Genomic DNA, 14,112 nt, shown 5'->3' on the forward strand with positions numbered 1-14,112 from the left:
GACTAGAGTAATTCTGTGTGTGTTTGCTGCCATCTTGTGGATGAGTACACTTTCTGACATTTTCTGCATTTGCTGCCTGACCTTCCATCCAGTAAATCAATATAACATTAAAAAAAAATTCTCATTAGCTTTGCATTTCAGTATTATAGCTACACATCTTGAAAGAACTACATGAGGATGCTGTTCCCAACATGCTATGTGCAAACTTCAACATCATTATTAGGCAAGTGTAATTATGGTAAATGTCATTCCACGGCAAGGTCCAAAGCAACTCACAGTACTACTACTGAGCAGGCTGTGCCTATCACAGCAACAGATCCTATCTCTGCATCATTTCTGCAGAGTAAGGCTCTCCCTAACAACCTGATCCCATATGAAGATCTTCCAGGGGATAGTGAATGCATCCAACATCTACTAAAGGTTCTCAGGTTCCTGGCAATTCACTTATTCCTAGTCATCACATCCAGCTCTTCACTGTAGTCTGTCTGGTATAAAGGTAATCTTGTCTTAATGATGGTAACTAATTGAAGAGTTGCTGTGAGGAAACTGGATTGGCAACTTGTCATAATAGAAAAAGCAACATGCTACGACCTTCCACTGCTTTCAAGGAGACAGAAAGAAAATGCCCTCTTTTACTACCGTCAAACATCCCTAACCCAACAATCCGGAAGCCAAAATGAGGCACAAAACAGTGTGCGCTCAGTGCTAAGTTTGGGAGCGACTGATCTCAGAATTTCAGATTAGAGATATATCTGACAAAGTCTGCAAATATTCCACAACCCGAAAAATGTGCCAAAGTGTGAGGCACTTCTGGTTCCAAGTACTTTGAAGAATAGTCTGCCTGTATTAAGCATTCCTAAAGACACCAGTGGAAATTACGAGGTAGGAAGCGGAAAGACAGTGGCTGAGATGGTTAAACAAGACGGCACAATGACAGGAAACAAAATTTCCTCAGTGCTAAGGACAGCCAGATGAGAGGGATGCATCGTCTGTTTTTAACTTAGCACAGTAATATGCACTGAAGAAGGAAGGCAGGATGATTAATACTCTTTCCTCAACGTGAAGCAAAATGAACGATGCCTCTGGCCTGGGCAAGAAAGAATTCAGTCCCTGGACTTGAAAGTCACCAGCAGGCACACTATGGGGAAACCAATGCTGAGCAAATTACAAAACCAGGGACTAAACTACGAGAACCATGCTGACCAGCAGCAGGAAGACTGCCTCTACTACCAGGACTGTTAATCTGCATCTAGAATCACCTGGAAGACAGGACTCTTGGAGGGTTACGTGGACAGGATAACTGAGGTGAGAAGCCCTGACTGCTGTGGGTGGCACTGGCTGCACCACCGCTGTGGGCGGCACTGGGCTGCACCACCACTGTGGGCGGCACTGGGCTGTACCACTCTGGGATCCAGAACTGTATAAAAAGACAGTAATCTAAGCACAAGCACTCATCATTCTCCACCTCTTCAACTATGGAAGCAATGTAACCGGCCACTTCAAGCTCCCACCGCCTCAACTTCCCCACTGTGATACATTATACCTTGGAACGTTAAAAAAGAATTGTTTTAAGGAAATTCAAGTTTCAAAAATACAGAGAAAAGATTCAACGCTCAGCAGAGACACTTAACAGTGATGGAAGCAGTTTAAAAAATCAGTGAGCAGAAAACACGCACTATTTTAAAGACAATAGACAGCATTGAAGTCAGGCTAGGTCAAACAATAAAAATGAACCACTCAGCTCAAAGGCAGCACAGTCAAAGGAAACCAGAAGAAAACAGGACTGAAGAGAGCTCGCACAGACTTTGGGACAGCACTGAACAAAGACGTTCAGTGCTGGAGTTCAAGAAGAATTTGATTTGAAGGGGCTGGGGAGATGGCTTAGTGGTTATGAACACTGGCTGCTCTTTCAAAGGACCTCAGTTTGATTCCCAACATGGCAACTCACAACCATCTGTAACTCCAGTTCCGGGGGATCCAATGGCCTCTTCTGGCCTCCATGGGAACCAGGCCAAAGACACCCATAAACACAAAACAGTAATTTTTTACAAAAAAAAAATAAAATAGAAAGTTAGAAAACAACTTGCAAAACAGCTAGATTAAGATTTTATATATATACAAAATTACCTTAATGTCAATATTTTAAATTCTATTAAAGACAAAGGATCTGCAAAAATCACATGGTGCACTACAAGTCCCCAAAAACTCACTACACTGCAGCCACAAGAGCTAGAAGGTTAAAAGGAACCGAATAACCTCATTTTTCTGCATGTGAATAAAACTAAAGGCTCTCTTCCATCCATGATTAACCTGTCACTGGGAATGTGGCCAGCCTGAATGCACTGTGCAGCCTGACTGCACTGTGCATGTTTACAGCTGCACTTGACACAGGTTTAAGAACTTACAGCATCTGCTTTACAAATGGTGTTGGCAACATGTCGACAGAGCATCTTCAGCCACTTTTCTTTTGGAAGCTCCTCTGATGTCATCTGGAAGCTGAGCAGTACATTGGCCTGCTCTGTTGGTGGCCTCACCAGCAAGGCAAAAGCATTATGACAATCTAGGGTTCCAGAATAACCATGAACAGTGTTACTCCTTGGATGTTTAGAAATTTCATTTCTACAGACCACCAAATTCAGCTTTCTCTTCCCCCACTCCTACTTTTTTCAACTAAAACAGGACCATCACTGCAGTAAGTTGAAGCACTGGGAAGAAGAATTATAATCATAAAAACTGTATAAGGAATCAACAATAACCTGAAAACAAATAAAAAGTATTCTTTGTGACATTTAAATTTTTCAATGATAATCAAATAAAAAAAGATAATCTAATTCTAGCATTTAAGTTTCAAAATTAAAATGGCAGCATAAACCACTAGCAACATACATAAATCACATAAAAGTGTACAAATATTAAAGCGTAATTGCTTTGTAACCGAGATGCTAAAATAATCTATTTTAAAAACATAATGATGAAGATAAACATTAAGTTGCTATCAATGAAGATTCGGAAGCCAGAGGACAACTTGTGAGTGTGAGTCAGTTCTCTCCATCACATGGGCCCTGGGACCAGACTCAGGTCGTCAGGCATGATGGCAAGTGCCTTTACCTGCTGAGCCACCTCACAGGTCTTTCCACCTCCCTGATCTGTGTCTTAGAGACATCCCTGAATGTGAACACTTTCACAACTACCACTCCCCAAATTAAATAACGGTCTCCTCATAGGCGCTAATAAACACAGAGTTGAAGAACTGACAGAAAATAGCTCTGTAAGTTACTGTGGGCTGGAGATACGGCTCCGTGGTGGAGTGCTTGAATAGCAGGCGCAAGGCCCTGGGTCTGAACACCAGCAACACACATGAGAAAAAGGAAAGGCTCATGCCTTACAGCTCAGAGGAGTGGATCACTGAAATAGCTTAACTTTATTAAATAACAAATGAAGAGATGCTGCCTAAAATATGACCATACACACGCTGCACTAAGTGCTAGCTAAACAGCTAACACCACTTCAGATAGATGTTCATTGGGGGCCTTTCCAGACCCACAGAAAGTCACTAATACTCAATAAGTTAAAAGGAGAAGCTTTCCTTAGGCCAGTGCTGCACTACGGATGAGGAATGACACCAACGCTGTGTTAAATGCCTGTCTGCAGCTGGGACCCTGACCTCTTCACTTCACAGCTCAGCTACTGGTCTCAAGCATGCGCTCTCAGACATGATGAACCACATCACCGCAGTCCACAGCAATAAAACTAAAAGGGAATTGACTGAAAGCTCCAAAATTATCAGCCAAAATATTTCATAAATAGATTATCTCAGGAATTTTGTTGCAAATGAGAAGCTGGCACAAATGCAACAAGTGCACACATACAAATGCACACATGCCTACTTATTTTTTCATTATTACTTTTGAGATAGGGTCTCACTACATACCACAGCTGGCCAGGAACTCACTATGTAGACCAGGCTGGCCTCAAACTCATAGATCTGCTTGCCTCTGCCTCCCAAGTGCTGGGATTAAAGGGAGCTACCACAGCTATCTTTTGCACGTGTGTGTGTCCATGCATCTGACCAAGCCTACCAGTTACTGAGGGCTATTTATTTCATATCCATCTACTCTTCAACCTCTATCTTTTCTAAAAGAAAACTAAACTGTGTGGTTGTCTGTTCCCATGCACACTCACATACTAGGTTATGTGTGCTTTAGGGGACCATTTGTGGGAGTGAGTTCTTTTCTTCCACCACGTGGGTCCCAGGGATTGAATTCGGGTCAGTCTTGGCAGTAAACTCCTTTACACAATGAGCCTTCCTGTCCACTCCCACAACTCCCTTCCCAAGTTTGTATCTTGAAGATATACCTGGGGCTAGAGAGGTGGCTCAGTGGTTAGGATCACTGGCTGCTCTTCCAGAGGATTTGGTTTCATTCCCAGCACTCACATGGCAGCTCACAACCATCTTAACTCCAATCCCAGGGATCTGGGACCTTCTTTTGGCCTCTGTGGGCACTGTATAAATGTAGTGCTTAGATATGCAGACAAAACATGCACACACATTGTTTTTTCAATAGAGAATAAAAGAAAAGATAGTCCTAAATGCAACATGGGCAAGAAAAAAAGGTATTAAGATATATGGTCCAGAACAAGACTGGTGATTTATTTTGGATTCTAAAGAATGATTAGTAAGTTTTGATATGGGAATAAGACAAACTAAGGTGTTATTTTAATATGTAACCATTTAAAAGCCTTTGACTCTTAGAGAGAGAATATTCTGCTGGTTGAAACAATGAAAACATCAAGTCTGTACCTAGAGATGAAGTTAAGATAGAGGTATAAGAACAATTACTTTAGGACACATTATATTTGAGCCACATGTCAAGATAATTCATCCATTAAATAAGGAATGGCAGTAGTAAATCTAAGCCTCAGTGAGGACAAGCTATTCTTATTCAGTGAATACTGTGAGCTTACCTTCTGTCTCTCTTATGTCCAGCACCTTCTTTATCTGTGAAAGAGGCATTAGATGAATATGCTTAAGAGAAGCTGGTGGTCGGGTGCGATCATGAGGACTTCTAAAAGTACCGATGACCTTATGCCGTTTTCTTGCTATCTGATTGTAGGGGAAAAAGTCATAATCATTATTGTGATAAAACCAAAGGTTCACACATTTAAAAATAACAGCACTAGTCACATAGATATATATGCAACTAATCTGATGATTAGCCATTCCAGTTACTATGCAATAAAAGCGAGAGACCGTGACAAAAAGCACACATGTAACTGTACAGCCAGATGCTCATGTCCGTATTAGGAAAGTTCACAACCAGAAAAACAGGCCTAGGGGTAGGGGTGGTGGGAAGTCTCAAGGGCACGGAAGGACGAGAAGCAAGAACAAGAAAAAAATTGGCAGGAGACTTGAATGAAGCCTGGAACCTCAGATGGGAAACAGCTGTTCTGGGACAGCTTTCCTGGGTTCAAAATGGTGTTAATTGTATTGTAAGGGGGTATTTCAAATATCTCCTAGTGACAGAATAATACAGAGGAAGTGTCAAATAGTTCCTAGTCTCATGGCTGCCTACAGAGTACTGACAAAGGGAAGCCTAAGGAAAGTAATTAAACATGCATTCAGCACCTGAAATCCCAGCTCTTTCCTAGAGAGCTAATGCAGGAGAGGACTTTTGGGTCGAGGCCAGCCTGAGCTACACAATAAGACTGTCTCAAAAATAAAACAGCAACAATAACACAGAAAGACACACACACACAAATAGAAATTATAAAGTCAAAGTGCTGTATGAGGCTATCACTTTACCTTAACTGGATACCCATGCAAAAGGAAGAGATAGGTAACTGGAGAAGAGCAAAATCAGAAAGATCTTGTGATTCGTGATATATTGAGATTTTGCCAAAAGAAAAGAAAAAGAAAAAGGAGAAAGGAATCTCCTCTGCAGTAAAACAGATTTTGCTGAGTAGCATTTACATAAAATGAGTGCAAACATTTACTTGAATCGAGACTGGTCATCATGAGTAAGACAAATACGTGGTACTGGGCTAATGAATACGATAAGCTAGTTGGTGTATCATATTCCCACTAAAGCAGATATGGAAATGTCTATTCTACATATCACATAAATATACCAAACATTAACATTCCACTGACAGGAGCACAGGGAAAGTAAGCAGAAGATACTTTAACTCCTCTACAATATGCTTTTTATTAGCTAAACAAAATATACCATTTTACGGTATTGAAATTGATGATATAAACATTAATAAATCAAGGATTAAAAAAAACCCAAAACACAGATAAAATGTTCAAATGCAAAATAAATCCTTAAATCTAGATTTAACATTAGTCAATGTCATACTAAAGATAGTACAGATTTTACTGCGATTGAACTGCTCCTAATGTGTAAGTATAGTGGTAGCTCTAGGCATTTACGTTATATACTATCAGAATATTAAAAGTATTTTTGTTTCAAATTTGCTGGTCTATTTTTCCTTTTTTTTTTTTTTTTTTGTTTTCATTTTATGAGACAGGGTTTCTCTGTGTAGCCCTAGCTGTCTTGGAACTAGCTCTATAGACCCAGGCTAGCCTCCAACTCACGGAGATCCACCTGCCTCTGCCTCCTGAATATTGAGATTAAAGGCATATGCTACCACTGCCCGCTGAGTTCTACTTTTCTTACGTGAATTAAAAAATAAAGGTCTAGCAGGGCAGTGGTGGTCCACACCTTTAATCCCAATGCTCAGGAGACAGAGGCAAGTGGATCTCTTGTGAGTTTGAGGCCAACCTGGTCTATACAGTTGAGTTCCAGGACAGCCAGGGCTGTTACACAGAGAAATCCTGTCTTGAAAAATCAAAACAAATCACTGCTATACTAAAAACAAAGATAAACTCCACAACAAACTGTTAAGGGAATCCAAATAACCAGACCTAACAGAATGGGGCCAACAGACCTGGAGATTTCAATAGGAAAAACCTAAAGAAGTCTTAACAGAAACAAACAGAAGAAACACAGTCCAACTATATACAGCTAAGCCCTCTGGTAATGTAAATTCAGGTAAGATGGGATTGAAGGTGACTCCTGGCCTTGTTCTCACAAACAGAGCAGGCTGAGGTCTTTACTGCAGGGGACCCACAGCATACCTTTCATCATTCTTGTCACTGCAGGATGTGGTCCACTGTGTATCATATTATCACTACTTTGTGCTTTCCGTAACACTACTAGCCAAATAAAAGTATCACTCTTAACCTCTAAGTACAGAACTTCAACACAGGAGATCTTCCTTGAGATTTTACTGCACCTATAGCTGCTCTGTGCATACATACCTTGGTCTCTTAAGATTGGCCTGTGTTTATACTTTAAATAATGTACACAATGTAAGAGGACAGCTCTTTAAGAGAAGCAACACAGAAAATGAATGGATAGACTTAAAAGAAACAGGAAAGTCAGCAGTCACTTTGATGAGGGAAACAGAAAGTTAATCAGTTATAAACATGTCAAATGAGTTTTCTCGTTAATGTTTTTACCCAATGAACATCTTTTCATTTTTGAAATGAAGGAAGCTGAATTCCTTTCTACTTGTGCTGGATAGTTTTACGTCAACTTGACACAAACTAAAGTCATCTGAGAGAAAGGAATTTGAATTAAGAAAATGCATCCATAAGACTGGATTGTAGGAAAGAATGTAGGGCATTTTCTCAATTAGTGATTGATGTGTGAGGGCCCAGCCTACTGCGGGTGTTGCTACCCTTGGGCTGGTGGTTCTGGGTTTTATAAGAAAGCAGACTGAGCAAGCCAGTAAGCAGCACTCCCTCATGACCTCTGCATCAGCTCCTGTCTCCAGGTTCCTGCCGTTTGAGTTCCTGTCCTGACTTCCTTCAATGATGAACAGTGATGTGGAAGTGTAAGTCGAAAAAATGCTTTCCTCCTCTAGGTGCTCTGGTCATGGAATTTCATTACAGCAACTAAGATACTTTCCCTCATTAAATTGGTTATTTAAAAATACATGTTAAAGGAAGGAAAAAAAGCTTAAGAAGTACACAAACTCAATAATTTGCTTGTGGGTTGCTATGAGAAGAAAACACTGACCACAGACGGGGTAGAGTCTGGGAATTGAAATTATTACATCTCATCAATAAAACCTTTTAATTTTAAAGAATCCAATTTGGCATAGTGGCTCGTGCCTACCATCCTAGCACTCAGGAGGCTGAAGTGGAAGGACTGCCCAAAGTTTAAGGCCAGCTTGGACTACACAGTGAGATGCTATCAAAGTAGACAAAGAAGGAATCAAGGGATTCACAGTACTAAGTTATCAAGTTAGCTCTTCAACTGACTTCATCTTGGCTGCAAAGGGCTACTTACATTTTAATTAAAAAATATTAATTTGTAGATCTTGAATAAATATACATAAAAACACAAGGTCCCCAAAACTCATGATCTAAACATTTACCTGTATGGAATTTTGACTTAAGATTTGAAGACTGGAAATTTACCAAACTTAGTATTAGACTTTCTCTCCAAAGCATTCCACTGTATGAAATCAGCAATTGGTCTTAATTTCTTTGAAAAATAACTGAGTATACCTCAAATTTCTGCATTGTACTCCAATCAAAGCTTGGTTTTAAATATCTAGGGAAATCACAAAATACCTCAGTGTTAAGTCACACTGAGTACAAACTTACCTCGAGGCAGTCATTGAAGAGGAAGAGGGTGACTTGCTCTCCCCGGTCACAGGGGTGCTCACCTAGAGAAACTGTCTCCACTCTTTGTACTAGGCTTCGATGAGAAGATAACAGATTAGCCTGGGAACATGGATAAAAATGGTCGAATGTTATCAAGTTAACTTTTACAAGTTGTCATTCAAAAGTGGTGCTAAGATTGTTATTATTCTTATTTATGTGTATGTGTCTCTTTGAGTATATGCTATGTGTGAAAAGGTACCCTCAGAACCCAAAAGAGGGTATTGAATCCCCTGTAGCTGGATTCTAGGTTGTGAGTCACCGGACATGGGTGCTGGGAACTGAACTTGGGTCCTTTTTAAGAGCAGCACGTGCTCTCAACCACCGGGGCATCTCTGCAGCCTGAGATCGCTTATATTGTTTAAACTATAGAAACCTCATTAAGGCAGTAAACTAAATGGTAATCATCAAACAATACTTACTGGGCATCCATCTACTTCATAAACAACATCAAAAATTTGCTTCTGTGCTTCTGTTTTTCTCTTATCCTCATTGATATGTCTGAAAAAATTCATATGTATTTTGTAAAATTTCTTTTAACACTGACGTGCAATCAGCACACAAATACATCTCATGTCACAAAGCCTGACTTTCACGTGGGTGCCTTAATTTCGATACATGAATCAGACAGACATTCCCTCAAAACCATCCTGATATTAAAAAATATTCCATAGATCTTTCAGAAATGTTATGTTTCACTGTGGAATACTTACTTAATCAGTAAACACTTTCTAAAATACTGTTAGCCTGCATAATATTTAATGTTAACAAAATTCTGAAGTTTGAAACATACTTTCAGTTAAAGCTTTATGCTTTATTCTCAAGTCACATGGTAGTCATTTCACTGCAGAGAAAAAATCCACTACTTCTAGAGAGAATGGTCTAAGAGTCTCTCCTTTCTTTTATCTTTGTGCCCAAAACTAAAAATCCATCAAAACAAGGACAAGTCTCTTGAAATTAGGAAATGCGTAATGGTAAAAAGCCAAAGAATGCACTTACTGAACTCTTAGTCAGCAATTGTGTCTTATTAGATACCCAAGAATTTACAGTGAACAGTTTATGCATGTAAGGGCAGGGGAACTTTCACTTGTAGCTTACTGCTAAGAAATGTGGACAAGCCTCCACCATGGCGTAAATCCTACTGGAGTCCAGTAGGGAACTCAATAGCAAGAGCTTCCATCTGGAGTTCACACCTTGTTCAACATCAGCAGGGAGCCTTGAGAATGTAAGTCATGACGGACAACTTGTATGGACTTAGGATCTTATTCAATTTAAGGAATGTTTAAAGTCTTCTTTTCATTGCATGAAGTTTGATATGAGAAAATTCATTCAAGTAAAGAAATATAAAAAGTAGTAGTAGGAAAAGAAAATCCATGTTGGTGAAAGGACCTATGAATGCAAGGTTTACAGAAATATATCTTTGTAAATCAGAATTTAACTGAAATCAGAAAATCGCCATGAACAAGACCATATGCATGCAAATGAGAGGAAAAAGCCTTGCTCTAGGGCACAAGAAGAGAAGGTCTATTTGTGCATTAATGGCTATTTTCAAATTTCTATACCATTACTGTCTCTGTACATACAATTAACGTGAGAAATAAATAGTGTGATCAATATACTCTTACAATATTTACCATTTTAATTATAATCATACTATTAGGGGAATAATTTAGGTATTTTACGGAAGTTTGTTTTTGATATTTATTTATGACAAAGATATCATTTCCAGTCTAAATCCAATAACAAAAACATGTTAGCAGCTAGCAAGACGGATCTACAGGTAAAAGCAACTTACACCACGCAAGCCTGGCAACCTCGAGTTCAATCCTCAGAATCCATGTGAAAGTGTAAGGAGTAAACCAGCTCCACAGTTGTCCTCTGACCTCTGTGTGCCTGTGGTGGAGCTCATGTGCTCACATGCTCATCTATTCTCTCTCTCTGACTCTGACATACACACACCCATTGTAAAGGAAACTCTAAGTTGCTTACGTCATCACTTCTTTCAGTGATCCAATAGCTTTTTCTAACGTGCTTTTGTCAGGGTTTTCATCAGCTGTATGCTTCTTGAGATCTGTAATAATAACATGTTTTTTCATGACTGCTTAAAATACATCCATCTTGATATAGGCTAACTGTTTTTAAAGGTAACATCTAACCCTTATATTGAAAAGAAGTTTGTGGCCAGGAATGGCAGAGCAGAACAGTAATCCCTATTACCTTAGGAGTTGGAGATAGAAGGATTGCAAGTTTGGAACAAAACTTGACTGCGCAGTAATAGCCTGTCTCAAAACAAAAACTGGATCATAAAAGCTGTACTAGCAAATCCTGTTGATACTTGCAGTTTGACGTACTGAAGTAAATGGCTGTAGGTCTCAAGGTACACTAAACCCTCTGAGACTGACTGAGTCATCTGAGACAGGGTCTCTCTCGTGTATCCCGGTCTGACCTTGCACTCTCTGTGCCGATCATCTGCACTGGGACTCTATCTCTGCTTCCACTCCCCCGGACGTGATTACAGGAGAGCAGCACCAGGCCTGGTTTGTCGGGAAACATGTACTAGGCCAGCACTCTGCCAAATGAACTACTTCCCCAGCTCCAATCGAAGACTTTACAAAAAGGTAAACATAAAATCAAATATAAAAACCTTAAAGAGGACTAGGAACTTAGGACATGAGTCCTCTTCTTGTGACGTTTCTGTGGGAATTCTGTTACTTGAATAAATAGATTTAGAATCTATGATACCATGAAACAAAAGGAACTTTTAAGCAGAAAGAGACCACTATGACAACATAGACTATCAGGTAAAACTAAATATTTGTAGCTTCAGAGACTGCTTTTCAAATTTATCATAAATTTAATATCTATATAAAAAAACAAACTCTAATGCTAAGACCTAACAAACCCTGAAAATAAAAATACCAACTCTTCAAGAAAGAAGTACTGCAGAATGAGGATGGAGCTGCTGGGATAGCACTTGCCAGAATGCAACATGGAGCTGTGGGCTGGAACTCCAATACTACATAAACCAGATACTGATCACTGCACTCAGGAGACTGGAGAGGCAGGAGTTCAAGGTCATCCTCAAGAAGAAAGGAGGAAAGAAGGAAGGAGAAGGAAGAAAAAGAAAGGTGGAAGGAAAGGAAGAAGAGGAGGAGGAAGAAACTACTGCATAAAAATATCTAAAAAAAAAAAAAAAAATCAAGCAAACAAAACCACAGTAAGCCAAGTACCATTTAGTAGTAAAGCAACGCTGGGTAGCCGCTGCACCGGCCGGATGAGAAGTTCCACAAGGTTCTGCCGTCCACACTCTGGTTTAGCTTGATTTATCTAAACAGAAGTAATTTATTAGACACAACTATCCTTGTCAAGAAGAGAGAAGAGGAAGCAGGTGCTGACTCTGAAGGTAAAGGAACTTGCTACCACATCAGACACTCAAGTTCAAGCCCCAGAATCTACAGGGTCAAAGATGCACATGCATGCACAAACACTGCAATGCACACACATGCAAGCGTGCGCACACATGCATTTGCATAAAATAAATGAATAAATGAATTAAGAATTCATGGAGAAGATGCAGGATGGAGCTACTCTTTAGCAGATCACCATGATCAATAACTTTCAAGGTCTAAAATTCTGTCTTGGTCAGGAAGGGTTAACATGTTACAGAGCGTGTGTTCCTCTACACACGTGTAACATATAGGGGCTTTCTTAAGCTTTTATAAAGACTGCATACGTCAGCCCTGAAACGGTTTAACCGATCAACTGCTCTACACCCCTGGTTCACAGAAAGCACTGACGGGAGAAACCACAGCATCGTTGGAACACCGACAGGCGTTTGCAGAACTCATCAAGGATGGTAACATTATTTCCTTTGAAAATATCCACATGTGCCACCATACGCAAAGCCTACTGCTACAGAGAAGCCAAAACAAATCATACAGCATCCTTATTCACTCAGCTGCCTCTTGGCCCCTACTGTATAAATACCAAACATTCTAAGTCTAAACATCGTAGCCACCCACAGTTACAACTAAAATTAAGACCAGTTATTAATGTGTCATTACATGAGTAGAATTTTACTAAAATTATAAATTGCTCTTTTAAAAATTATTTAATGAATCAATTCACAAGTGATAATCAAATTTTTGTATGAAAGAAAATTCTATTACCTTGAGAAAAGCATGAAATCTGGGCTTCTGTTTTTCACATTTAATAATTGTTTCCTTGCTCATTTCAAAGAAGTTTACAAATGGAGGGTAGGTTTTTACCAAATCTTTTGACTAGATACAAAAAATAAAAACAATTTGTTATGAATTTCACCCTTAGACAATGAATCTTTGTGACACAATTGACAATCACAATCAGACTTACATGCAAAAGAAAGGTTTTAAATAAGTTTCCTCATAATTTCTGTTAAATACAGAAATTGGTTTTACAAATAAGTTGATGCTAAACACAATGGCCCACACCTCAGCACTCAGAAGCCAAGAAGATGGCCAGCAAGAGGCAGACTGGTCTGCTGAGAGCTCCAGGATGTCCTCAGCATTACACAGTGAGACTTCATCTCAAAAGAACTTTTTCATTGCTATTCAAAATGCATCAACTGGTACACACAGCCTATAAATCAGCCTATTGCTGACTTAAAACAGCAAATAAAGACACACACACACACACAAATGACACATACTTTAAAACATAACAAATATATGAATATCAGACTGGGAAAGTAGTCAATAGAGTGCTTACCTAGTATAAACAAAACCATGGGTTTGATCCCAGCACCATATAAACTAGGCATGATGAAACATACCTACAAACTAGACATTCAAAACCTTTCTATTTTCATATTTTAAATTAAGTTAAAGCTAATCTATGGGAGCCTAAAAATGAATGTTATTGTTTCTTGAAGAATCCAAACCACGATTAAAACAGCAATCATATTTCTCAAGACCAAAAAAATTGGTCTGAAAATGTGGCACAGCTGTTAAGGAGACTTTACTGCTCTTGCAGCAGATCCAAGTTCAGTACCCAGTACCCACATGGAACACTGATTGTCGACAACACCCTAACTCCAAGCCTCCACAAGAACTTGCCTGCACTCATGTATACAAACCCACACACATATAAATACCATTAAAATTAAAAACTAAAATCTCTAGAAAGAAAAAACTGTCTTTGCTAATTAAACATGTTGAGTTATCAAATATGTCAATGATCTCCATGTTTAGAACCCTCAACAACCTGAACAAACATCTATAAAGGTTGAGAAAGAGGCCTTAGGAAACAAAAGTAACCTGTTGCAGAAGGAACATCAGGTACTCACATGTAAATCCCAGCCTAAGAGACTTAAGAAGAGCAGTTCCTAGTCACAGGAC

General features: G+C 39.3%; 1 protein-coding gene across 3 annotated transcripts in view; it reads right to left on the reverse strand.

The window, feature by feature from the left end:
• Nucleotides 1-14,112, reverse strand: part of Ect2 (epithelial cell transforming 2) — a 64,871-nt gene that overhangs the window by 14,339 nt on the left and 36,420 nt on the right. For 2 of the 3 annotated variants that reach the window (XM_052731677.1, XM_052731676.1), the window contains 7 exons: nucleotides 12,907-13,017; nucleotides 11,968-12,064; nucleotides 10,727-10,808; nucleotides 9,160-9,238; nucleotides 8,681-8,800; nucleotides 4,966-5,104; nucleotides 2,406-2,560 (listed from right to left, as the gene is read on the reverse strand). In XM_052731677.1, the coding sequence (XP_052587637.1) occupies nucleotides 2,406-2,560; nucleotides 4,966-5,104; nucleotides 8,681-8,800; nucleotides 9,160-9,238; nucleotides 10,727-10,808; nucleotides 11,968-12,064; nucleotides 12,907-13,017 (783 nt within the window). The remainder of the gene's footprint in view (nucleotides 1-2,405; nucleotides 2,561-4,965; nucleotides 5,105-8,680; nucleotides 8,801-9,159; nucleotides 9,239-10,726; nucleotides 10,809-11,967; nucleotides 12,065-12,906; nucleotides 13,018-14,112) is intronic. The other variant, XM_052731678.1, reaches the window with a different exon arrangement.

Source organism: Peromyscus californicus, unplaced genomic scaffold (assembly GCF_007827085.1).
Source record: "Peromyscus californicus insignis strain IS unplaced genomic scaffold, ASM782708v3 Scaffold_9__1_contigs__length_137607984, whole genome shotgun sequence".
Taxonomy (NCBI): Eukaryota; Metazoa; Chordata; class Mammalia; order Rodentia; family Cricetidae; genus Peromyscus; species Peromyscus californicus.